Genomic DNA, 27035 nt, shown 5'->3' with positions numbered 1-27035 from the left:
AAAGATGGGTATGAGTCATAAATTTTGGGACCCGTAAAAAAAAGGGATTAACTCGGACCTGAACTAATGTAAACCACACAAGTTGATTCACGAACTTCTCATTTTGAGGTTTTTTTTTTAATAGCAGAGTAATCTACATTTCTAAATTATGTGATAAAATAGCTATAGTTACAAAATTTTAGTTATTTATTAGCTCATTTTCATTGTATTCTAATATTATATTAAAAATTCATAGTCGAAAATTTTGACAAAATAACTAGCCAACTTGAGGTGTAATTCTCAAATATGAATATTTACTTTGTTGGATCTAATACTGCAATTGAGTTGATAGAAATGCAATTCGATCCTAATAATTATTTAATTTTTTACCTAACATGTTATTTTTAAAAAAAAAAAATTTATTTGTCAGTTTGTGTCCAATTTTTGAGATGAGCTTTTACTTTTTTTTTTTTTTTTTGGCTAAAGTACATTTTTTTAAATCTTACTTTTTCTTACTCTTTTTTTTTTTTTTTTTTAGTACAAGTATAGTTTAACTTATTTTAAGAGAAAAAAAAATCAATAAAAAGTCAAATAAGCTAATGTCAAACGCACATTATATATTTTATATCTTTGTAGGTATTTTGACTTTATTTATAATTTACATACAACAGATGCACCTAACGAGGTTGATAATGCAATATGATCCACATCTAATTTTTTACCTAACATGTTATTTTTTTAAAACAAAATTTAATTGTCAGTTTGTGTCCAATTTTTTAGATGAGCTTTTACTTTTTTTTTTGGGCTAAAGTACAATTTTTTAAAATTTTACTTTTTCTTACTTTTTTTTTTAAGTACAAGTTATAGTTTAACTTATTTTTAGAAAAAAAAAAAAAAAAATCAGTAAAAAGTCAAATAAGCTAATGTCAAACGCACACTACATATTTTATATTTTTGTAGGTATTTTGACTTTATTTATAATTTACATACAACAGATGCACCTAACGAGGTTGATAATGCGATATGGTCCACATCTAATTTTTTACCTAACATGTTATTTTTTTAAAACAAAATTTAATTGTCAGTTTGTGTCCAATTTTTTAGATGAGCTTTTACTTTTTCTTACTTTTTTTTAAAGTACAAGTATAGTTTAACTTACTTTTAGAAAAAAAAAATAAAAATCAATAAAAAGTCAAATAAGCTAATGTCAAACACACACTACATATTTTATATCTTTGTAGGTATTTTGACTTTATTTATAATTTACACACAACAGATGCGCCTAACGAGGTTGATAATGCGATATGGTCCACATCTAATTTTTCTATTTATGTTCTTTTTTGTGGTGGTGATAAGATTAGTGAACAAATTAGGACTGCATAACCTTAAGTATTTAACGTATTGTTTGGACTATGTAAATTTAAAATTTTATGTATTATTTAACATTTATTTTTAAATATTTTTGTTTATTTGTTCTTTTGTATTAAAAGGAAGACAAAGATAATACGGTTAAGTTTTTATTTTATTTTATATTATCATTTTTTCATGTAAAAAAAATATTGGTCATACTAAGTTGTTTCGACCCGTAAAAGATCGAGTTAGGGTAATAGGTTTCATAACTTGTTTATGACATCTGCTTATGACCTAAACCCTATCTAACACAAACCTAGTCTGGTTGAACTCAAATCCAATAGACCCAATTCATTTGCTAGATCTAATAGAAATAAAAATATAATAGAAAATAAGGGGGGGGGAGGGGGGGAATGGAATGGAGTAGAATATATTGATTCTTTGGAAAGGAAAATGGAATGGAAAATTTTTGTTGTTGCAATATTTATATGCTATCATGTTTATGAGTTTAGTAGGAAACCCTTAAATGAATATTCATCCTGTCCTATTTCCATCTAAGAATTTCAATTCCTTAAGAGAGAGAGAGAGAGAGAGAGAGAGAGAGAGAGAGAGAGAGAGAGAGAGAGATAATTCCTTTAATAAAATAAAAGAAAATATCAAATCTTTATTTGCTTTCCAATTTTTAAAAAAATTCATACTAAAAAAAAACACAAATTTTTTAATAAAAAATTTCATTCAATTCATTTTATATTTTAATCATTATATTCCTTTTAAAAAAAAAGAATATTTATAGGTATTTTAAGGAAATACTAAATACACACTTTTTTCCTTTTCATCCTTTATTTTATAAATTCAAAATATAATAGAAAAAAAAAAAAAAAAAACCCACAATCTTTTCCATTTAATTCTATTTTACAATTTTATGAATTACCAAACACTTATTACAAGATGGTAAAATGGTTCATGTTTTTGGGAAGCGAGTAAGACTAAATTGATCACTATTCACTGCCATACAATAGAGAGTATTTATAGAGAACCTAAACTAAACTAACCTTATTCTAATCCTACTAGACTAAGTAACTTGATCTTCTCATTAGACTTTACAAATGTTGGGTTTAGAGCATTCACATTTGCTTGTGCAAAAAATCATGTTTATTTTAGTATAAGAACCTACATTTTCTATTTTACATTCTCACTTTTAGGGGTGTGCACGATGCAGTCCGCCATTGATCTTTTCTCTCTCCTTAAGCTCCGATCTTCAACACCACTACACTCATAAGCTTCAATCACGGGTAAGTTTTTTGTGTTTTGATATGTATCTTGAGTAGAGAGAAAAGATCAATTGGCGGTGGCAACTAGGGTTTGGAGAGAGAGAGAGAGAGAGAGAGAGAGAGAGAGAGAGAGAGAGAGAGAGAGTAATGAATTTTCTAGGTTAGTGAGTTTTATAAGAGAGAGAGTTTGGTGTGTGAAATTGAGTATTTCTGAGTTTTAATATATAGTGTGATCAATGTCGGATTGGTTCGGTTTGCTTCAATTTTTGTATTTTGTCTCCGACAAATCCACCACACTAGCATCGAAGCAAGTCAAGATCTTCACTCGTCATATTTGGCACCATTCAGTTCATTTTTCGATGAAGTGGCGATCGGTTTGTGCACAATTCTACTCACTTTTCAAAATCCTCTCACATCACATTGATTGATGTGGGTCATTTTTAGGTAAAACTGTGTAAATTTTATATTTTTTGCTATTATACACCTATTGATGTGAGTGCTCTTGTAACACGTTTAAGCCCCCAACTACTAATATATCTAACATCTCCCACAAATTCAAGGTGACACTCTAAGACCAGCTTAAGTTTGGATAGAAGCATTAGAAAGCAACCAAGAGAAAGAGTCTTGGTGAGAATTTTATCAAGTTGTTCCTCGGAAGACATAAATTGAGGTTGGAGGGGACCATGAAAAGATGGTGATGAATGAAATGACATTTAATCTCAATTTGTTTGGCCTGAACTTAAAAGATATTGTTATGAGTAATCTGAATAGCACAATAAATCAATATGCCAATAGAAATAGAGATGCTCTTGTCCTTGAGAAGAGAGTGCAACCAAATGAGTTTAACAATGGTGTCAACCGAAGCACGATATTCAACCATAACAGTTTGCTTCTTACTTTGCAAAGAAATTAAGAGCCTGTTTGGATTCAATATTTTGATAACTCAATTTTCAGTTTCCATAACTCATAACTCAAAAATGATGGGACTCATAACAAAAAGGTTGTTTGGCCAAACGATAATTCTGTTTCCATCACTCAATTCTCTGATTTTTGAGTTATGAGTTATGGAAACTGAAAATAGCCTTTGGTTGTTTTCAGTTTCCATAACTCATAACTCAATGGCAATATTGTAATTAAATACACATAAAGGACCCACAGTCGCAACTTTTGACCATCTTTTAACTTTTTTTTTTCACTTGTTCGGTCTTCATTTCTGGTTTTTTTATTTTTTTATTTTTAGCTTTGATGAGTTTGGGTACTGAAAACCAAAAAAAAAAGAAAAGAAAAAGAGAAAAAGTTGCACCGGCCTTAGGTATGGGACCCACAAATAATATGAAAAATATTGAGTGATGAAAATTGGATGATAATGCCAAACGAGTGTAAAAAATTGAGTGATGAGTGATGAGTTATGAATGATGAATGATGAAAATTGAATAATGAAAAAACCTTGGCCAAGTAGACTCTAAAGCATCCCGGCTATAATAAGAAACAATACCCAGTAATTGTAGGACGGTTAATGGGTCTCTTGTGCGATTAACATCAGAATAGGCATGTAAGACCAAATCATTGGTGGAAGAAAAGAAAAGCCCTTAAAAAGTTGTGCCTTTCAATTTTCAAATAGCATAAGGTGTGGAGAACAACAGTAAAGTGAACAGAGCGTGGGGCCGACATAAACTGACTAACGAGGTGTACAACATTAAAAATGTTAGGACTAGACCCCTAAATATTTGGCTATAGAGAGTAGTATCATGAAGAGTCTTGGCACTAGTGATATAAAGCTTGACATTGAAGTCAAGAAGTGTTAGAAATTTTAAAATCAATAGATCCACATGCGGGCTAAGATTTAAGTCATTTTGCTTGAGAGAGATAGTAGTCCTCATCAGAAGTAGTCACCTCAAGATCAAGAAAGTAACTAACTAAGATTGCCCAGAACCTTCATTTCAAAGTAGGGTTAAGTAACCGTTGAGTTTGAGAGTTTCTTAATCCCTATGACACCACCGTAGAATATCTTTTCTAGGTATAGGTTTTGATGTTCTCTTTGAATAACTCTAAAAAAATTTGCCTCAATAGTCCCTTTGAATAACACACACAACCAACTTTTCAGTTAGTAATACACGTCAGAATTCTCAATTACCCAATTCTTGATCGAACAAGCCTCAGTCGAGGGTATATGTTGTGTTGAGAGGTGAGTTGAGATTCTTGAGAATTCTTGGACACTTGATCTTGATCTTGTGATTTGATTTTTACAACTCAAGCAAAATACACGTCATGAAATTTGTTAAATCTAAATCTAACAAATATGTGTAGCATTACTGCTGCACTTTTATGTGTTGCTTAGAGTTTGAAACTGGTTCTTTCTACTTGATCACCAAAGTCCAAACCCATGAATATGGCATTATTGCAAATGGTTGATGGCTACAGCTGCAAGATAACTTATCCTTCTTAAACTATATATGTTGGATATTTACAGTTTTCTAAATCTTCAGTTAGGATTTGGGTGTACAAGTTTTGGTTTTAGTGGTTGAGTACGTAGTATGATCTAGCAGAGAATTTTAGTGGAAGCACGCAAAGGCGGAATGCCCTGTACAAGTCCTAAACTCAATCAACCCCCACAGAGATGGTCTCCGCCTCCACCAAACTGGTATAAAGTTAATGTGGACGGGGCGGTATTCAAAGAGCTAGGGAGTATTGACGTGGGGGTGGTTATTAGAAATGCTCAAGGAGAGGTGATGGGGGCGATGAGCAAGAAAATCAGCAGACCAATGGGAGCAATTGAAGCTGAAGCAAAGGCATTGGAGGCAGGCATTTTGTTTGCGTGGGATCTGGGCCTAAAGAACATTGTAGTAGAAGGCGACTCATTGGCAGTAGTTCAAGCTATTAAAGGAAGTGTCATCCCTGCAATCTCTATTCAAAAGGTAATTGAAGGTATCTCTTGGTGGCTTAAGAAGTTTGACAACTGGAAGATTTCACATGCAAGAAGAAGCAGCAATACAGCTGCACATTCAATGGCTAAAGAAGCCAAGTTAGTTTTAGAAAGTGTAATATAGGTGGAGGACTCTCCCCCTTTTATTTCAGACCAGCTAATGTCTGACGTACTGTCAATGGACATTTGTCCTAGTTTATGAATGAAGTTTATGAGGATTTTCATCAAAAAAAAAAAAAATAATGAGAATTTTTTACTTTTACATAACAATAGAAATTTAACGGCCTGTTTGTACCCAATCTCAAACTCACATTTTCACATTTTAAACAACATTACACACATTTTCATACATCTTTTTACCCACATTTAGTTCAAAAAACTACAAAAATCACATTTCAATCTACTCTACCAAACACCTCCTAAGAATCTGAATTCTAAATTTAAAAATATATATATAATTTCTGAATCTGGCTACACTCTACATACACATATATTATTATTTTTTGGTTAATGTCTACATACACTTCTTGAGATAAACTATAATTACTAAGTTAAAGCTTTTTTTTACATTGTATTTTTTATTTATTTATTGATGTGAAATACATTGTCAGATATTTTCCTTTAATTTTTGAGAGTCAATTTGTTTACAGATATGGTAATTTATTTTAACGTTCAAAAAAAAAAAAAAACTGAAGGTGCCATGTATAGTAACAGTGATAGTATGGTGATCAAACTCTCTGATAATTCACCACACCTCAAGAGCTTCAATATATTATTCAGTGACAACAAGAAGTCTTGGTGTTAAGTTATGATTTTTATCATAACATTAATATTGGCTTATTCTATGACAAACGTGTTGTAATTGTATAAATTTGTTTCCTTGTATTTTTGTGGGATTTTATTGTATTAGGTTTGGTATTAAGTTGGTGAAAACTCAAGTTTAATTGAAGATCAAGTGGATTTCGTGAGAAGCTAACCCACGAAGTAGCCACGTGAGAAGCACATGATTGGAAGCTGAAGAGTCGTGCCAGACTATTAGTTTCGCGAGTGTCTCACGGGTAAGGCCTTTTTGCGAGGTAGTCGCGAAATATTTTGTTTGGAAGATTTTTAAATGTGACTTTCTTACCTTTCACCCATACTATATATACTCTCATTCAAGCTTAATTGAAGATCAAGTGGATTTCGTGAAAAACTAACCCGCGAAGTAGCCACGTGAGAAGCACATAATTGGAAGCTGAAGAGTCGTGCCAGACTGTTAGTTTTGCGAGTGTCTCACGAGTAAGACCTTTTTGCAAGGTAGTCACAAAATATTTTGCTTGGAGGATTTTTAAATGTGACTTTCTTACCCTTCACCCATACTACATATACTCTCATTATTCACAAAAGTAAAGGAGACTATTCAGAGAAAAAAAACCATAGATAGGTTTTCTACAACACACACACCCGTTTTTTAGAGAGAGAGCTACTCATTTTTAGTGAGAAATCATTCTAATCTCTTCTCCTTCCCTCTCCCATTAACATACTTTGAGAGGAGATTTGTACTCAAACACAACCCACACATTTTCAGAGTGTAGAGAGTGATTTGGAGCTGGGTAGCATTGGAAATTTGCCAAAAGAAGCCGGTGAGGCTTGGCGGATGCAATTGGGCATATTGTGGGATCCACAGAGCTAGAGAAAATAAGGTTTGGCAAAGTCAGTTGGTAACAGGAACTTGGAGGGCTCAAGTACATTGGGTAGAATAGGCTTGGAGGGTTTTTTGTTATTCGTGTACTCCAACTTTATTTTCTAGTGGATCGATTTATTACTTAGAGGGCGACAAAGAGGTTTTTCACTGTGATTTTCGGTTTCCTCTTTGATAACACATCGTGGTGTTATCTTGTGTTTGCATCTCTCTTCCCTTACTCTTGTACTTTACTTTTATTTTTTGTTTTTCATGTTTATGTACTAGAGTAGTTATCGGTTTATTGCGTATCATTTACTCTTGTTCCGCACTTAGATAAGTTAAAGTAAAAGCAATTTAGTCGTAACTTTTAATTTGGGGGTCTAAATAAGCTCTTGTGTTTTCACACAAATTTGAGCTTTCACTTGGCGCCACATCAAATGTGAAAGATACTTGCATTGACCCCACAATATGACATATAGGACCTGCAACATTTTTGGCAAAGAGAAACAGCCTGATTTATTAAAAGATCACTTTCCAACATCAAAGTGGATTTCTGACCCAAAGATGTACACGTACACGTACACATACACATACACAGTGCTGTGCAGGTGATAGAACATCACAAACAGGCTTTAACAATGGCATTGTAAAAACCTAGGAAATTCACCTACTGTACAACGACAATGGTAATCACCAAGTGCCAAAAATAGCGCAGCAGACAAAAGATTAGAAAAATAAAATGAATGAAAGAATAACAGGTAAGCTTTTAATCTAAATTGCATGATCTTCATGGTCCTGTTTTCTCCACTTTGAATGAGGAGTTTGTTCTTTTGTACCAATTTCAGAAATGAAGTCCTCCCTAATTTGTTCTGAACAAGCATATGTTTAAACCTAATGGATAGTCAATGCCACTATTCTAAAGCAGGTCGCAACATACATAAACTTTCTACACGGCATTGGCAGGAGAGACTAAGCTATGAAATTAAGTTTGGGAAGATGCCAATGCCTCACTATTTTCCTCTATAGGTGCTGGAGTTTCATCGGCAGGTGCTGAAGTGCTAGATGATCCTTCATCAGCAGGAACAGAAGTGCTAAATGATCCTTCATCAGCAGGATGTGCATAAGTGCTAGGTGATCCCTCATCAACAGGCACTGAAGTGCTAGATGATCCTATTGAAGCAGGGCTTGCTGTTGGTGGACTGTATCTCTTAAGCACTCTATCTTTGTTTTTACTCCACCAATCTTCTGCCTGATGCTCGTCAAACTTTCGTTTACTGGAGAAATTGAGGATGCAGATGTAGTGAAGTGACATAAACAAGAAATGTTGCATGAAAGATTATTGAGCTAATTGAGTTGCATTAAATTATCAACAATAATTTACTAATTAGAAATGGTGGAAACACACGGGAACAGACAAATACAAGCAATACCAACTGAATGGAGCTATGCCTGCATTAGACCCATATCAAATGCAAACAATTTTATGCTTAATCGAGAGCCTCATACATGCCAACCATATCCGCATGACAGAAAAACATGTTGAATATAATTTTTACTTTTGGATGGTTAGCTTACATGCAGTGGACAGTACACACACACACACACTCACATGCTGAAAAAAAAAAATTTTGAGAACTGTACATGCATACACATGTGCACATGCATGCACGCACGCGCACACATTCTATGTAAAAGTGAATTTTCTACTTTAATTTAGATAAATATTTACTCAAGTACCTGAATCTCACTCGCTTGAATATTTTTGTACCGTTTTGAAGTAGAATGACAGTAACATAAACACCAGGCTCAAATTGTTCAATAACCTCTTTCTTTCCATTCCTCATTGTAGAAGATTCATCTGATATTGAGCCATGCTCTGCGCTATGATGAGATACAGCACCTCTTGTATTAGAACCAGATGATCTATTACTCTCCTGAAGAGAATTTCTCCCATTCTGAGACAAGTCCGTAACCCTTGCAACATCTACATGACCGTGCGCCCTTTTGTCTTTCACTTTAAGAGACTCAAGGACTGTGAGAGAAGAATGATGAGATGTTGCAGTTGTGTGTAGAAAAGCTTCAACTTGAGAATGCATGGTGTTTAAAGTTCCACTGTCTGAAACCTCTGGAGGCAGCTTCTCTGTTACTTCCTTTAGCTGGTCAAGAATTGCAGCATGAACACAGTCTAATTAGCATGATTCACTAATAACTAAATCATTATCATAAATTTCCTGTCATAAGAGGGGATTCATGCCACTTTGATTTTGGAATATGAAAGAGCTGACCGGATCTAAACAGATTATTACCAAAGAAAATCAAGTAAATAATAATTTAGCCTAAACTAGGAGTTCAATCGTTTCAAAATAATTTGGCCCAGAAAAAGAAATAAAACTTTATCAAATAATCCTTGATGTGGTCCATACGATAATCAAATGAGCTAGGAGGTTCCACATCATTCGTTGATCATTCTGTTTCTTATAATTTCTTGATGTCAGATAGAGTTTGAAAAAAATAACTTCAAAAAAAAAAAAAAAAAATCAATGATTAACATTTTTCAAATGATGAGGTATGTTTTAATGAAAAACTGAACTTGTAGTCAACCCCTACCCCCCAAAAAAAGAACAAATGCACCTTTTAATTAATTATTTTTTTGCTTTTTGAAGCATTCTTTACATTTTTTTAATCAGCAATTTGTATAGTGTTGGTTTAATTACATGATTACTTGTTAGCACTAATAGGTACACATTTGGTGTATTTGAAATTAATCTGACATCCCAAATTGATTAAAAAATTCTGAGTAAAGAAAAGGTTGTAATATACACTGGTGTCAGAGCACATTGAACCTATTTGATGATTGTTCTAATATTTTCTGTGGGAACATCAGATCATATTTGTTGCATGCTGAGATTATTTAGTTTACAGTTGAGAATTACAGCAGCCACTGTGGGCTGCCTCAATCAGCTCTTAACTATGAAATGGGAAAAGGATTTCTTGGATGAATCCCAAATTCATGATTATAATGTTTCACAAAAATTTACAGTAATTTTCAATTCCCAATCCTATAGGAAATCATTTTCCTTATTATTTTTGTTAATGTAGCAATTGTGCTACCACTGGGGACATTCTTTATATATGAAAGACCCCTCAATATCATTTACAAAGTTGGATATTTAGTAATTAAAATACCTGTTCTGCAACAGACTTGATGAGTTCTCTAGCTACTCTAATTTTGGAAGATTCCTCCTCAGCAATTGAAGCAGCTCGTTTAGCATTTTGATTTAAATTCTTAAGCTCCAAGTCTTGAGCTTCACACTTCTGCTTCAAACTTTTCACCTGAAGTGAAGGAGAGAAGAAAAACAATGAATTAGTTATTTCTGAGCAACAGCTTCACGTTTTTCAATTACAAGACAAAAAATTAATAGAAAGATGCATCAAAGAACATAATGTTTACAGAAGGCGCATGATTAGTACTTGGTTCTGCAACTTTGATAATTCTTGATTCAGGAGGTCATTTGTCTTCCTGAGACTATCAATAAGACTCCTAGAAAATGCAGGAGTGGCTGAGGGTGGAGGGCTTGGTCTCCTAGAGTACGGTGAAGCAGGTCTTGAGTTTAGAGAAGAACGAGGTGATGATGGTAGAACAGGCCTGAAAGCATTTTGAAGAGCACTTAACGAACTTGGAAATGCAATATCTTTCAGTGGTAAAAGTGATGGAACTTGGGAAGTCCGGACTATAGAAGGAGATAAAGATCTGGAACCATGCTTTCCTGAATTGATCTCAAGGTATTTGACTGGTTCTGAAGTGGGAGACAGCAAAATTCTTGAAGACCTTACTTCTCTACCATCAAATCTTTCCCTGCTGCTATCTATTGAATGACGAGGGGCTGTAATTTTTCTACTTACATTAGAAGCGTTACCAGCCTCAGCTGCTTTAAGTTTTACAAAGCAAGCATCACATACACGATGGGGTTTGCCAGGAGTTGGAGCCAATGCTGCTTTCAATGCTTTTCTGGAACTACAAGCATGGCAATGCACCAGTCCACAATTATAACAGTTGTGTCTCTTTCTAGTAAAACCAAATGCTTGCCTACAGCCAGAGCAAACTGATTGGTCTGCTCCAGAGACCCATTTATGGATGCATATACTTGAAGTAAAATTTGAGCCACAGTAGATATTTTTTACATGTCTATCTTTTAAAGCTTCAACTAGTGTTGGAGATTTCCGATCTTCTATGTCTCCATGTCCCAATCTTCCATTGGCGCCTCTCCCCCAAGTGTATACTTCACTTCTAGATGTCAGGACAGCAACATGATAGGCCCCACAAGATATTTCTTCAACAAATTCACCTACTAGTTTATCTTGTACCAAGCAAGGTACCTTTCCATCAGATAATGGATTGCCTAGCTGACCATATGCAGTGCCACCCATGGTAAAAACATGACCTGATGTTGTAAGGGCAATAGTTAGTGTGTGTCCACAAGCCAGCTGGTGGAAGTTATAGTCAATAAGTGAAGAGACACAGGTGGGAAGAAGATAAGCATCCTTGTTTCCATGGCCCAAACGATGTTTGTCACCATCACCCCAGGTGAATAACTTTCTAGATGAAACATTTGCACCAGATTGACTCATGACCTCTACAATGGCTGCAGTATGCCATACTCCACATGCAACCTTAATAGTCTTCAGTCCACTCAGTGATTGTACCTCCTTGGGATATGGAACACTCTCGCGATCTCCATGTCCCAAAACACCATATGTTCCATCACCAAAAGTGAACATTTTTCCATTGGAAGTTGCCAATGCTGAATGCCAAGTGCCACATGCAACAGATAAAACCTGAAGTCCTTCTAAAGGACCAGCAATCCTTTTAGGTATCCAATGACTAACATCTGTGCCATGACCAAGAAGTCCAGAATTATGGGTACCATCACCCCAAGTAAATAAATCACCTGATGTAGATACAGCACATGTATGGAACTCTCCACAGGCAACAAAATCTATATTAGTAACTGCTAGGAACTCAACAAGACGAGGGTGGCTAAAGTCTTTATCAATCCCATGACCAAGTCTTCCCCCAGATTCCTCCCCCCAGGTAAAAACCTCACCTTGCCTTGTTACAAGAGCAACATGCCGCACACCACAAGAAATCTGATGAACATCGAGAACAACATTTGTCTCCAAGGGCCTAGGAATCAGCACATCAGTTTTAATAGGATTTGGGCTCACAGAGCCATCAGGAAAAATCCCATCACTCCAAACCTCTCCCCACACATAAACATCACCCAACGATTCTATGTCATCTGGTCCAGATCCTCCACTAGAACAGCTAGGAGTGCTTGAAACACTAATACGGACACCATCTCCAGTACTTGTTCTTAGTTGCATATTTGCACGTTTTGACCCCACATCTGAGCTTTTTGAACTAAATGTAGATTCACGAGAATTCGAATCAAGAGACGCCCTGCTTCGGGAAATACTTGAAGTGAATTCTAGAGTTGCACCAAAAGGACGACCATTCTGAGTAAAGCTACCACCTTCATGTGTCTTAAACAGAAAGAAGTGGCTAGGTTAGATGCTCTAAGAATATATCGCCACCAAAAAAAAAAAAGTTCAAAATAGCTGAGCCAACAATGTGTTTCTGAAATTGCTTTAAAATGCAAGTTTATGTGAAAGAAATCATCAAACTAAATTTAATGTCCCCAGCCAATATCTAATATAACTTGTATAACCCTGTATTTTATACCTAGTTAAATTGACATGGAATACCAAATAGAGTCAATTTCAAGCTAATTTTCACTTTTTTAATTAGAAAAAAAAAAATTACATTTAACCTCTCTCAAGGTTTTGTGCAATTGCTACAACTCCCCTTTGATTCAACTCAGACATTAACATCCCTTTAAAAAAAGATTTTTCACCAATAAATTTTGAAGGCACTGTTCACTAATCATTCTCAAGGCAAGATGCTGGGGTCAATTCTTCTATTGTTTGGCAGACTAGTTACAAGATCAACATTAATATTAAGTGCAAGGCCTGCATATCTCCCTAGTATATTAGACTTCGAAAGAAAGATAAAAAGAAAGAAAGAAAGAACCTACAAAGCATTCAAATTGAAGAAAAACAAATTAATATCATAAATAGATGTGTTGAATGAGAACTCACATCAGAAATATCACTTCTAGTACGTCTAATATTCTGTTTTCCAGAAGAAATTAATGCTTTAAGTCCTGCAAACCATACCTCTGCCTCAGCTTTGTCCTTGCAGATCTATAAATTGAAAAGTCAAGTGCAGGCACGGGATTCAAACTTCTCATCAAGCTGAAATAAAATAAATTAGGAAGAATAATTGATCTTTACTAACCAAATCAAGTGATCGTTCACCGTTGTTATATAGAAGTGAAAATGATAAGTAATCCTTTTCAGGACGCAAATATCGTCTAAAAACAGCCTGTAAAAGAATTGCAAATACAAGTTATTTCCTGCCAACTTTAGGAAACAAAATCCTTCACCTATTAGTAAAAAAGTGATGGTTCCATCAATCGTGGACTTATATTGAATCTTAACTCACAGTTCTCTGTCCAGGGACAATCCGTGAGATGGAAGATAATTTCAGATTTCTTTCTCCTCCACGTGAGAACCAGATCAGTGTCGTTTCATCCTGTTTATACAACTAAATTTGAAATCATTCATACGCTTGAGATATCATAACTATCCAAAGTGGAGAAGATAAATCTGATGCATATAGAACATAATAGCTGAGCAAGTTTGGAATTCAAATTCGCTTGCATCACAAATGCATATGTATGTGTTTAACCCCACCAAAGATATACATAAATACATGTTTCACTATAACTTAAATCATTCAAATTCAGTTCATTAGTAAATTATGGATAGTTCACATATGCTGCCTGATTTTAAAGTTGAGTATATGAAACCAACAACAAATAAAAGGAGAACCCTCAACATGGGTGAAATTATAGTCCAAATCTATAAATTAATAGGAACTTCTAAGGAAACAGTTACTGGATAAGACTACATGAAAATTGACCCTGAGAGCATTATAAAGCAAGCAATTATTTTTTGGCATCAAATCCGTATGGCATCCAAATTGAGAAATCCTACTTTTTTTCTGCATACATATAGTATCCAACAAACATGACACATTACTAAGAATTACAGCAAGCACAAATTCTAATTGCTTCATCATTAAGCAAATATCACTTGCTTGCTGATGCATGAAATATTTTTTAGCCTTCATTAAAAGGGTCATCTCTCTAAAAAAATCAAATCTGGATCATTTTTTTTTCTTCTTGTCATCTGATAATGGTCTATCCATGGATGTCACATCATGTCTAGATTGAAGAATTTTAAAAGATGAAATAATATCCATACTTATAGAGAATAACTCACCGCAGAAATTCTGAATGGGCAAAACTTAGGCTTCCCTTGTCGGCTATACTTGATTAACTGTGTACCTTTTTTCAAAGCAATGATTGCCTTCAAAACAGGTGAAAACGAAAATCAAAAGATTAAAAATAAGATAAGGACTCAAATATCCCAATCCCAAGGTTTGTAAAGGATGTAACAAGAAATAACTAGTGAAACAGCAGGCTCGTATAATACTGAAGCATCAGATTCGCTCAGAGTAAAGAGTTCCTGAATGGATACTTTCAGTGAACCTTTTTGTTTTTTTGGGCTTTAATACTTCAGTGAATATAACTATGTATCATTTTATCAAGAATTTTGTCAATTAGTTAATACTATCTGTCTTGTTCACCTTTGCTAATCCAACACAGAAGTAATAGATGCTGTTCATTTCTGTATGGTAGTTCTTCCATTTCAATTTGTCCTCTAATTATATGTGCTAGTTGTTAACTTTTTTGTTTGACTAAAAGTTAAGGAATTTTTTTCTTTTCTTTTGGGTGTGTTTTTCATCTCTGGTTCCATAGTCAGAGTTAAAATTACTTTATCCCCTATTACACAACATGTGATTCTGAGATTTCTCATGATCAGTGTTATATTACTATTAGGAAAGTATAGTTTCATTATACATATCTTTCCTACATATGCAACACTTACATCTAGAATTCTATGCTTTCTACTACAACAATCCACTTCACATAATAATAACTTGACAAAATTGCTATACACAATAACGAATTTTACAAAAAGCCAACAGAAAATTTTTAAGGGTTTTTTTTTTTTTTTTGGTAACGATTTTTTTGGAAGAAAAGCCTTTTGCATAACTTTATCCTTCCCTGTTGACTTTACTTCAACGCCAAGATTTCTTTAACAAACATTGCTTCGATTGCCAAATTAAATATTGATAAATTACTAATTTTCTTAAAAGCTCAAATTGTGAAGAAATAAAGAATTTAATTATTTAATCATTATTCTAACACTCTTCCTTTATGTGTGAGTCTCAAGGCCACTAGCTACCAATTCTCTCAAAAATTTAAATTGTTATAAGATAATGAAATTAAATATTTAACAATTATTCTAACTATGTCTATTAATACTTTCATAAAGTCGTTACCATAGTAATATCACCAAGTAACAATTCAATTTTCCAGAATTGGTTTTTTGCAATTTGTTTTTAGGGTAAAACTTAGATACAATATCTTTAAGTATAATGCATTAGATTTCTCAATTAAATTCAAATTCAATATCAATAGTATTTGGAAATGATAACATTTTTTTAATATTTTATTGGTAAATATAACCAGATATTTATTTATTTTTAATCGGGAAATCTAATATACCATACCTAAAATATTTACCTAAGTTTTACCCTTTTTTATATGGAGTGTGTGCATATTGAGCAGGTTTAATTACATCTAAAGATTTGAACCTAGATATGTCTTGAGATTCATTTAAAACCTCTTTGAGCACATACTTCTTCCCCATTCTACAAGATTTGTACATTGTTCCAAAAAAAACCTCTTTGGACTATCGTTTCACAAAACCCATGTTACATGAAACATTAGATTGGAGAAAATCACACATCCTGCAGTTTTGTGGGGAAACAAAGAGAGAATTAATAAAGGGAAAAAGAGAGAACTGACTTGCTCAACGTCACGCTCATGATTTGCAGAACTAACAGGATCTGCCATTCCATCTGTAAAGAAAGCGGAGAAGAAGACGAAGCTCAACCGAAAACTGCATCAGGCGGTAATGCGGTGGAGGAGACTTCCCTGCCTCTGTCTTCATAGATGCATATGCTGCTTTCTACTTCTTTTACTTTCGCTACTTTTTCTACTTTGGCCTCTCATCAAAATTCAATTCCCCACTGCCCAGAAGATTGATATACAGATAAACATATATGTTTTGCAATCTCAAAAATCACAAACAGCTTCAAAATGGGTGTCTTTTTGATCTATGAAAAATGGATGAGACAGATTTCATTGAACGTGAAACATGGTGCATGCATGCATGATTTGGTTTTCTGAGGAGTGTTTGAGCGACCTGGGTTGGTTTGGGTGGGTCAAAGAGAACATGAACACAATGCAGAGAGAGAGAGAGAAGGCGAAATGAGAGGGAAGTAAGCGGTCACATTGATTAGAGAGGGAGGTTTTGCAGCTGAATAAAGAAAACTAGGGTGAGATATTGGCGCTTTTCTTTACCTGCCTTCCACGTTGACCAACGCACCAACTATTACTATTACATTTCTTTTTATATATATATATATATATATAAATGTTTTTATTAGACAGAATTAACGAAAACAAACACTCACTGCTGCACTTATATTTTCATTTGGACAAAATTTAGTTATAAAATTGGTTGTAATCTTATTATATATTTTAAAAATCTAATCGTTGAACTGTATGGTTTTTTATTATCTTAATATATATGTCAAAGTTTGTGTCAAACAGATATTATTTACTATATGATTTATAAACTTATATTTTATCTATAATTTTAAATTACAAAACTTTTAATTTTAACAATTTAATAATAACATAACTATGGATATTTAATTTTCTAGAAATTTTGCAATATGGAGGATATAAGAAGAATATATAATTCAATAGTGGATTTATCAAAATTCATCCCAATTAAAAAATATTGAGTGTACTCTAAGACTATATACAATCAATTTTATAACTAAATTTTGTCATTTTCATTTTACAATAAATACTTAAATTAGATCGGTAAAGTGAATTTGATATTATTAGAAACAGACCCCAAAAAAAAAAAATTTGCTTATATTTTTAGTGGTCAATTGGCTTTGTAGACCCCTCATTATGTAGACGTGGGTCCTTTAAAGACGAAAGATAAAATTTAGGTACAGTACATCAGGTGTTGTTCCTTAAGTTTACCTCTTAAGATTCAGTCATGTGACTACTTAACTAAAAAATACACTTCATTTCTATGAGAAAAAATCCACATTGCAAAATCTTAAAATGAAAACCTAAAGAACAGCACTTAAATATTGTACCTAAGTCTTGCTCAAAAGAAAAATCATAATTCAACCTCATTAAAGTGTAAAATTGTCATTTGAATTCTTCAAAGAACATGCAATTAATTCCAATATACACAGGACTTTACAATGATCAAAGTGACAAATTGGATGCAACGATTGGACCATCTGATGTAAAGATTAAACCACATGAATATTTAACGGTTGATATAGATTCTTGTAATTTAAAGCTTAAACTAAGTGATTACGATCAGTTAATTTTGATTGGACCCTAATAAGATTTATTTTTTATTCTTTAAATTAATTAGATGTCAAAATTTCATTGGTTTAAATTTTAGGAAAAGAATGTAATTAAAAGTGTTGGATAATCCTAAGAGATAATTATGATTTTTGAAATTTTAATAATTTATCTAGTAACAAATGATAAATTTGAATTACCATATGAAAAGATTCCAATGAGAAAGATATACCAACTAAAGCAGGACCCATTCAAATAAATAAATAATTGATGATATATTGCAGGAAAGAAATCCAAGAATTGTTAGAAAAAGCTATAAATAGAAAAGGCAAATTCTCTAGGAGCTATTCTGCCTTTTATTTACCCCCCCAAAAAAAAAATCTGAATTACAAGTGGGGACTCTTAGACTAGTAATCAATTGCAACCATTAACCAAGCACTCAGGTGTATAAGATACTCTCTCTCGTTTTTTTTTTTTTTTTTTTTTAGAAAAAGGCGGTAACTTTTATTAAGATAAAGCAGACAAGTTGGCTAAGATTACAACATTAAGCCGTGGAGGAACATACTCTATTCACACCATTAAATCTCTAACATGTCTAGTAAAGTAATGAGTAACAAAATTACCTAATCTCTTAGCATGGGAAAAACTAATATCAAAAAAGGTTTATGAGAGTGTAGGAGGCAAAATTTTAAGCCAATTATAAAATGCCACATCAAAATTTAATGACAAATTCTGAATTAATGTCATTAAATTAATTAAATCAAATGATGACATGTGTCATCCAAATTGATATCACATTGACATATCAAAATTTGCCATGTGTCATTTGGCCCACAAGATAAAGATAAATTTCCTATTCAAAATTTATAGGTAATTATCTTTATTAAAATAAATAAATAAATAAAATAAAAATAAATTATATAAAGATAATTATTTATCTTTGTAGATTATTATCTTTATCAAAATATGATCTTTATCAAAGATAAATAGAGATAATTATCTTTAAGAAGAATTTGGACCAATCAAAAGTCTGCTACATACTTTCAAGCATATCAATTCATAGTAGAGCTTATCCTCTAAAATCACTATAAATAGAGGACATCTCCTCTCATTTTCAACACGAAGTTTTCAAGACGTCAAAGCTCTGAAGAAATTTTATCTCAAGAACACACGAAGAACATTCAAATAAGTTCTTTCAAGTTCTATTGGAATTAAGCTGAAAAAGCCTCCATAAACTTCAACAAATCTCAAATCCTTGAAACTCAACGGATCAAGCCTCTAAAGCCCCAAAGAACTTCAACCTAAAAGCCTTCATATTCAAAGACTTGAAGAACAATAAATCTCTAATAAGCTTGAAGCTAGAGATTTGTTGTGGAGACCGTTCAATCCATCTTTCAACTAAAGTTAAGAAGATTCCTTGTTCGAGTCAAGTTCAATGAAGATAGAATCAGAGGGTATTCTTTTGTAAAGGAATTGAAATAGAGATTGTACTCATTATACATCAATACAAATTTATATTTGTAAACCATATTTCTTTTCAATTGTTTGATTTTCTACAATTGGAAAAATTTGTGTTTACAAATTTTTGGCACGCTCGGTGGGACCATCTCTACCTCTCATCTCTTCTTCATCAAATTGTCACATCTTTTGAAGCCCTATGGCTTCAAAGAAGACTCAAATCAACAACCCTCTTTTTGGAACAAGTGAAGTCGATCCTACAATAGATTCAAACTCTTCATCAAGTTCTGACGCTTCCTATGCTGGACCTATGACAAGGAGAAGAACAAAAGCTCTTGCAAAGGTCTATGCTCAAACAACATCCATTCCCCAGCCCTCACTTGTTCTCAACACTTCTAAAGTTCAGAAGTCGCGAACAACTTCATCTATGCAGGGGGCAAGCAAGACGTAGCTGATCTTGTCAAAGAAATGTTATCTCAGCCAGCTTTGTCTCAAACTTCGGAATCAATCCAAGAAGTTCCGATAGCTGAAGAAGAAAACAAATCACTTGATGGCTCTGAATTCTCTTTTTCAGATGATATTCCTGCTTCCAAGCTTAGGGATTCTCCTCGCTCTGTTAGCTCATTTGCCATGCTAGTCATGATGACTAACACAAGTCTCGACTATAGCCTAGACTTTAGAAGAATTAATGAAGTCTATGAAAGAAAGGGAAGCAATGAGAGACGCAAAAATAACTCTCCTAATGGATAAGATGGGGAATACATCTAGACTGAATTGTGAAGATGAAAGCTCTAGGCCGAAACAAACCCATAATGACAGACCTGAAAATTCAACAAAGGATCTCAATTTCTCTACAGAGGGGTCTATCTCTCCTGACCTGCTTAAGGAGTTAATCAAGGAGGCTATCAAAGACCAAGTTGGGGGTGGAAGTCAAGCATCCATTGCCTATGCTAAACCATACACTCAAAGGATAGATCTCTTGAGGATGCCTCAAAACTATCAGCCACCAAAGTTCCAACAGTTTGAGGGTAAAAGCAATCCAAGGCAACATGTAGCTCACTTTGTGGAAACTTGTAACAATGTTGGAACTTATGGGGATCTCATGGTCAAGCAATTTGTTCGCTCTTTGAAGGGAAATGCGTTTAATTGGTATATCGATCTAGCGCCCGGCTCCATTGATAGTTGGAATCAAATGGAGCGAGAATTCCTAAACCGTTTTTATAGTACTCGGCGTACTGTTAGCATGATAGAACTCATCAATTCAAAGCAGTGGAAAGAAGAGCCTGTCATTGATTACATTCAACGGTGGAGAAATCTTAGTCTCAACTGCAATGATCAATTATCTGAAGCTTCTGCAATTGAGATGTGCATTCAAGGAATGAATTGGGCTATAAGCTACATTCTTCAAGGAATAAAGCCAAAAACATTTGAAGAATTAGCAACACGTGCTCATGACATGGAGCTTAGTATTGCTTCCAATGGTCACCAAAGCCCACCTGTTCAAGAAACCTACAATGGGAGAGAAAGACAAGATACTTGCAAAGGGGGCAAATTCCCTCCTAAACCGGAAAACAACAGTCTTTGATTGTAACTACTGCTCCTCTCAAAGTTCTAGTTAAACCCAAGATAAAAGAGCAAACATATGCTCTCACACAAGAAAGAAGAAGAAGACCAACCTTACAAGAAATGCAAGAAAAGCAATATCCATTCCCTGATTCCAATATCTCCAACATGTTGGATCATCTACTTGAGTTGAAGTTGATTGAGCTACCAGAGATGAAACGTCCTGAAGAGGCTGACCAAACAAATGATCCCAAGTATTGCAAGTATCATCGCCTCATAGGCCACCCCATAGAACAATGCTTTGTGTTGAAGATAAAATCATGGAGCTAGCCCATAAAGGAAATATCACATTTGATGATGAAGTTGCAATTGCCAATCTAGCCATGGTAGCCTCAACAACCACTTCTACTTATTTCACCATTCAATTTGGCTCATTTGAGCCTATTGAGGTGAAAATAGCTTTCTCCCCAGTGCTAGTTCCCGAGGATTATATCTTTTCATCTCTTACATGTTATCAAGTAAGTGGTGAAGAAGACTCTTCAGATAGTGAGGAAGAAATAGAGCGAGCTATTGTGTATAGAGCATATTGGTCTTCAATCATTTTCACTGATGATGATCGTTTGTTGGGATCCAAGATTCATAATCGTCCCTTATTTGTGACTGGCTACATTCGAGAACAAGAAGTCAATCGTATCCTTATTGATGGTGGATTTGCAATCAATATCCTTCCACTCAAAATATTGAAAGAACTTGGAATCTCCTTGGATGAACTACTTCCCAGTAAATTGATGATTCAAGGCTTGATTCAAGGTGGACAAAGAGCTATTGGAAAGATTAGACTTCATATGCTCATTGGTGAAATGGAATCAAGTGCGCTCTTTCATGTCATTGATGCCAAGACCACTTATAAGGTGCTTATTGGAAGACCATGGTTGCATGAGCATGGTGTTGTGCCATCTACGTATCATCAATGCTTTAAATATTTCCAGATGGACAAGTTAAGAAGATAGTAGCTGATCACAAGCCCTTTACTGTAGCTGAATCACATTTTGCTGATACAAAATTTTACTTGGAAGATGATATGCTAGAAGAAGCACAAGTCCTTGTTTCACCATCTAGCAAAGACGTAAACCTCCACTACAAAACTTCAAGGATTGACTCTCCAGTTGAGGAGAAGGAAGCCAAGCCAATTGAGGAGAAGGAAACCAAGCAAACAAAGACTTCCATAGAAAAGAAGAAGCATCAAGTTTCTAAAGCAACTAAGGTAGCTCCTATGTTACACTATGTCCCAGTCACCAAAAGAAAAGAGGGCCAATCACCCTTTTCAGGAGATGGAGAGTCAGTATTGGAAGATCTATAGGGATTAACTCTCCCAGTTGCTAAAATCACAAAATCAAGAATCTAAAGCCAACCATTGAAAGGGTTCACAAGACCATCCCAAGGACCGATTGTTGAACATGGGACTTTGCCCACCAAACGAACCAAAAAGGGTTTTGACCCTAATGCACATAAACTCATGGCTAAAGCTGGTTATGACCATGAAAAGCCAAGTGGTTTGGGTAAGCTCATCTTTGAAGCCTCTGGAAAAGAAGAACATAAAGTGTCAAAGGCTAAAGGTTTTAGTGTAACAAGTTCTAAGTCTAGAATTGGATACACCCCACCAACTCCTGTTCATATTCCCATTCGAAAAGCTAGGCGTTTCTGTAATTTCAGCAAATTATGAGGAAGAAGAACAATCTTCGAATCTATCAAAGAAATCATTTGTTTTTTATCGCATTGGGCGACCCACTTCACATATCTCAGTCTTTGATAGGTTAGGGGCTCAAGAAGATAACTCTGTTGTTGACACTTAAGGCTTTATTTTCACAAGACTCAGTCACTCAACCCCTTCTTAAGTTGGCACTCGAGGTTCAGTTCTCACAAGGCTCAGTCATTCAATCCCTTCTCGACTCTCAAAAGATTAAAGGCAAGACGAAAGCAGAATGAGAGGAAAAATTTCCTTCCTAGAGGTGCTAACGACACACTTATTGTTGATCAAGATTTGAATGAGATTCGAAACTCCATTCCATCTCGTATGAAATGTAGAACCATTTGGGAAGTGAATACTAGAGAAGCCTTGACTATAAAAAGGCGTACAATGGTGACCACAAACCAAGAAGTCGAAGATGATGTTAAGGGTGCTCCACCCATATTTGAAGAAGGCATACAAGCTACAGTTGAGGAATTGAAGGAAATCAACACTAATACAACTGAAGATGGTTTGAGAATTAGCCCCATCAACGGCAAATTCTTGAAGCATTACTATGATTGAACTTTAAAACACTCCTTGGTAAGAGCCTAAACTGCCTACCTCAACACTCAAATGGTACATGATGTTTTCCCATTACTCTTGAAAGTGTCCTAAAAAAAAAAAGGGCCCGCTAGGTTGAAAACCTTTTTATAAGGCGGCCTAGGCAAAAATTAGGGTAATAAAAGCTCGCTAGGTTGAAAACCTTTAAAAAGGCGGCCTAGGCAAAAGTTAGAGCACAAAAAAAAAAAAAAAAAAAAAAAAAATTCTCCTTCTGAACTACGTGTTGACTTGATCCCCTTTCAGGTACGTAGGCAGTTTGGTATCATTTACTGAGTTCAATCACATCTTCAAAAAAAAAAAAAAATCTCCTTCTGAACTACGTGTTGACTTGATCCCCTTTCGGGTACGTAGGCAGCTTGGTATCATTTACTGAGTTCAGTCACATCTTCAAAAAAAATCTCCTCCTGAACTACGTGTTGACTTGATCCCCTTTTACGTAGGCAGCTTGGTATCATTTACTGAGTTCAGTCACATCTTCAAAAAAAATCTCCTCCTGAACTATGTGTTGACTTGATCCCCCTTTTGGGTACGTAGGTAGCTTGGTATCATTTACTGAGTTCAGTCACATCTTCAAAAAAAAAAACCCCCTTCTGAACTACGTGTTGACTTGATCCCCTTTTGGGTACGTAGGTAGCTTGGTATCATTTTCTGAGTTCAGTCACATCTTCAAAAAAAAATCTCCTTCTAAACTACGTGTTGACTTGATCCCCTTTCGGGTATGTAGGCAGCTTGGTATCATTTATTGAGTTCTTTCTTGAACCACGTGATAACTCGATCTCTCTCTAGTGCAACACAGGCAAAACTTGGTATGTCACACTAAATGCAATCATAGTTTTGAGCGAACATCACTATGAGATAGTCACTACAAGAAGACAATGCTACCGTATGAAGGCTAACATCGTTGTAAGACATTGCAACCAAAAGAAATGCAAAGTCACCATGAAAGCAAACATCATTGTGAGAATGTCTCTTGGCATCTCTAAAATGTGCTTTCTCTCTCGTCTTTAAAGTCTAAGTAGTTCTACCTTTCACGTATAAATTCTTGGTGGTACATATCTCCTAACATCTTCAAAGGCTTGGTGGTATCTCCTTGCATTTTTGAAGTCTGGATTGCAACCCTTCAAAGTCATGTCGTCTTGCATTTTCAAAGTTGGCATTGCATTGCCTCTCTTTTGAATTTCATTGCTTTCCTTCTAAGTTGTGTTGCCTTACATCTCTAAAGTTTGCATAGTGCTGCCTCTCATCTTCAAAGACTTGGTGGTATCTCCTTGCATCTTTAAAAACTCGGTGGCACCTCTTTGCATCTCTAAAGTTTGGACTGAGTTGCCTCTCTGTTGAGTTGGATCACCTTAAATCCTCGAAGTTTTGGTGTCACCTTCTCACATATTTAAACTTTGAATGGTGTCATCCCATATCTCTAAAGTCTGGTACTCATCATTTTATACCTTTAAAAAGTATCATAGCAAGAAGCCAATGCACATCCATTACAAAGATGCCAAAGCGCGTCCTTAGATTGTTGCATCGACAATTGCTCCATTGCAAAGATACCAATGTACATCCTTGCATGGACAAACTCCATCTTCAAGATTGTCTTTGTCTTCAAGGCAATCTTCATCTTCAAGGCCTTGCATCGACAATCTTCATATTCAAGGCAGTCTTCATCTTCAAGATTGTCTTCATCTTCAAGGCAAGTCTTTGTCCTCAAGACTGTCTTCATTTTCAAGATAGTCTTTTTCTTCGAGGCAATCTTCGTCTTCAAGGTCTTGTATAGATCGTCTTCAAGCCATTCCCAATATAGAGGGGGAATCAGAATTCTGAGAGACATCATAGGTCCACTTAACAATGTCTCTTGAGTCTTTAAGTTCAGGCCACCTTTCTGCAAATCGACCAATAATCAGCCTTTCAACGAGCATTGATATGTCTACTTCCTTAGTGTCATTCGATTCTTTAGTAACAACAAGATACTTCTTGCCGAATGAAGAGAAGTCTTTGAAGAGCACCATGATGATAGGGCGAACCTACCAAAAAAAAAAATGTACAAAAGAATATAAACTACGGTGCAAAGAAGTTTAAAAAAGAAAAGAAAAAGAAAGGGGCATGGACATGCAATAAAAAAAAAAAAAAAAAAGTTATTATATCCTCATATGCAAGTATTGCTCCACTGCAAGATATCAATGGACACACATCCTTGCATAGACAATTTTCATCGTCAAAGTAGCCTTCTTCTTCAATGCAATCTTCGTTGTCAAGATTGCCTTCGTCTTTAAGGAAGTCTTCATATCACAGATAGACTTCGTTGTCAAGAAAGTCTTCGTCTTCAAGGAAGTTTTCGTATCCAAGATAGACTTCGATGTCAAAATTGTTTTCGCTTCGTCTTCAAGGAAGTCTTCGTATCCAAGATAGACTTCGTTGTCAAGATTGTCTTCCTCTTCAAGGAAGTCATCGTATCACAGATCGACGTCGTTGTCAAGATTGTCTTCGTCTTCAAGGAAGTCTTTGTATCACAAATAGACTTCGTTGTCAAGATTGTCTTTGTCTTCAGGATTGTCGTTGAGGTCGTTGTCTTGGTAGCTACTTGGCTTGAGGAACAAAATAAACTCTTGCAAGTTCTTCGTAGTGCCACTAAGTCATCATATTACCTATTCTAAATGGAGGTGGAACAATACAAAACACTTGCAAGAAAAGAAATTCACAAGTAAGAAAGCTTTGTACAAGAATGTACCTCCAAAGATTTCGGTGATGGAACTCTTCCAAAATTTGAGGCTAAAGTATTCCAAGATGGACGGTGGCTGCATAAAAAAAAAGTAGCAAAGAATAAATTAGATCCATATTAAAAATTAAAAAAAAAATTAAAAAAAAAAAGAGAAGAAGAGAGCAGAAGGAAGATACTCAACCAATATTCGTATAGATTGATAAAACTTGGTGCAATCTATGTTATAGATTTGACGCAATCTACTCAAATGGTGGTGATGATTGTTCTTCTAATTAAAGAGATAAACTTGATGCAAGGCAGGGTACTACAAGAAGAAAAAGAGTAATGAGAACGGTTTAAAAATATATATATATATATATACACACACGAGGTTTGCTACCTGACTGAGAAAGAAGAAAGAAAAAAAAATGTTATGCCTTTTTCAAGAATTGTTCTTGAGATTCAAGAACTTATGCTCTATGCGGGGAAAATTATGAGTTATGTGTGGCTGGAGCTGCCCTTTTATACTGCCAGTCAGAGAGAGTTTAATTGCAACTAAAACTCATCCAGTTAAGACTAGATTGGCCAGGAAAAGAAGTCAAAATAAAGAAGAATTCTTGTACCTGATGGAATGGATAAAGCAGTGCGAGTCTCTCTGTTCAGCTGGGAATTAAATTCTAAAAAAGTTTATGTCGCAACGGACACTAACTCCTGTCTATTACGCTTAAGAAAGTGCAAAGAATCATCCTTGCAATTAAACAAGCAAGTTGGGGCTTATCTAAAAAATGGAGTTTCAGTATCAGGTTATTTGGCTAGGAAACCAATTCCCTCTTGAGGTTATCTTCTCATGGGAAGGGAATTCTTCTTCAGCTTGGACTAGGAAAAAGAAACGTGGCTTCTTGCATGGTGGAGTCTTGCATGGGTGGATTCTTGCATGCATTAGAACTCTACTATTACATTAGACAATCTCTACTTGGGCAGTGAACCAACAGTGGGATCATTGTGATATATAAATTAAAAAAAAAAAAAAAAGGTATGTATATATGAAAGTTGCTGAAATTAATTGCATCAAAGCATGAAATTTGTCGAGACTTGATCACTTTCTATGCTCAAAATTGTGGACATAAT

At 34.8% G+C, this 27035-nt stretch overlaps 2 protein-coding genes across 3 annotated transcripts; one reads left to right on the top strand and one right to left on the bottom strand.

Annotated features, from left to right (window-relative positions):
• The first annotated feature begins 5176 nt into the window (after positions 1 to 5176).
• Positions 5177 to 5647, top strand: LOC115949928. The gene has a single exon (XM_031067189.1). The coding sequence runs from the start codon at positions 5177 to 5179 to the stop codon at positions 5645 to 5647; it is 471 nt and encodes a 156-aa protein (XP_030923049.1).
• A 2298-nt stretch (positions 5648 to 7945) lies between these two features.
• On the bottom strand, positions 7946 to 16723 carry LOC115994112 (PH, RCC1 and FYVE domains-containing protein 1-like). Of its 2 annotated transcripts, none has more exons than XM_031118142.1 (9): positions 16249 to 16723; positions 14594 to 14680; positions 13752 to 13853; positions 13545 to 13631; positions 13346 to 13450; positions 10658 to 12730; positions 10373 to 10519; positions 8924 to 9342; positions 7946 to 8460 (listed from the first exon to the last, which is right to left on the bottom strand). In XM_031118142.1, the coding sequence occupies exons 1-9, from the start codon at positions 16294 to 16296 to the stop codon at positions 8169 to 8171; spliced, it is 3360 nt and encodes a 1119-aa protein (XP_030974002.1). In that variant the 5' UTR covers positions 16297 to 16723; the 3' UTR covers positions 7946 to 8168. The 2 variants fall into 2 exon arrangements, with proteins under 2 accessions (XP_030974002.1, XP_030974003.1); XM_031118143.1 differs by having other exon boundaries at positions 13752 to 13841.
• Between the last annotated feature and the right edge of the window lie 10312 nt (positions 16724 to 27035).

This window comes from Quercus lobata, chromosome 6, assembly GCF_001633185.2.
Source record: "Quercus lobata isolate SW786 chromosome 6, ValleyOak3.0 Primary Assembly, whole genome shotgun sequence".
In the NCBI taxonomy this organism is placed as follows: Eukaryota; Viridiplantae; Streptophyta; class Magnoliopsida; order Fagales; family Fagaceae; genus Quercus; species Quercus lobata.
Note: the sequence above shows the minus strand (reverse complement) of the source record. Positions and strands in the feature narration are given on the sequence as shown.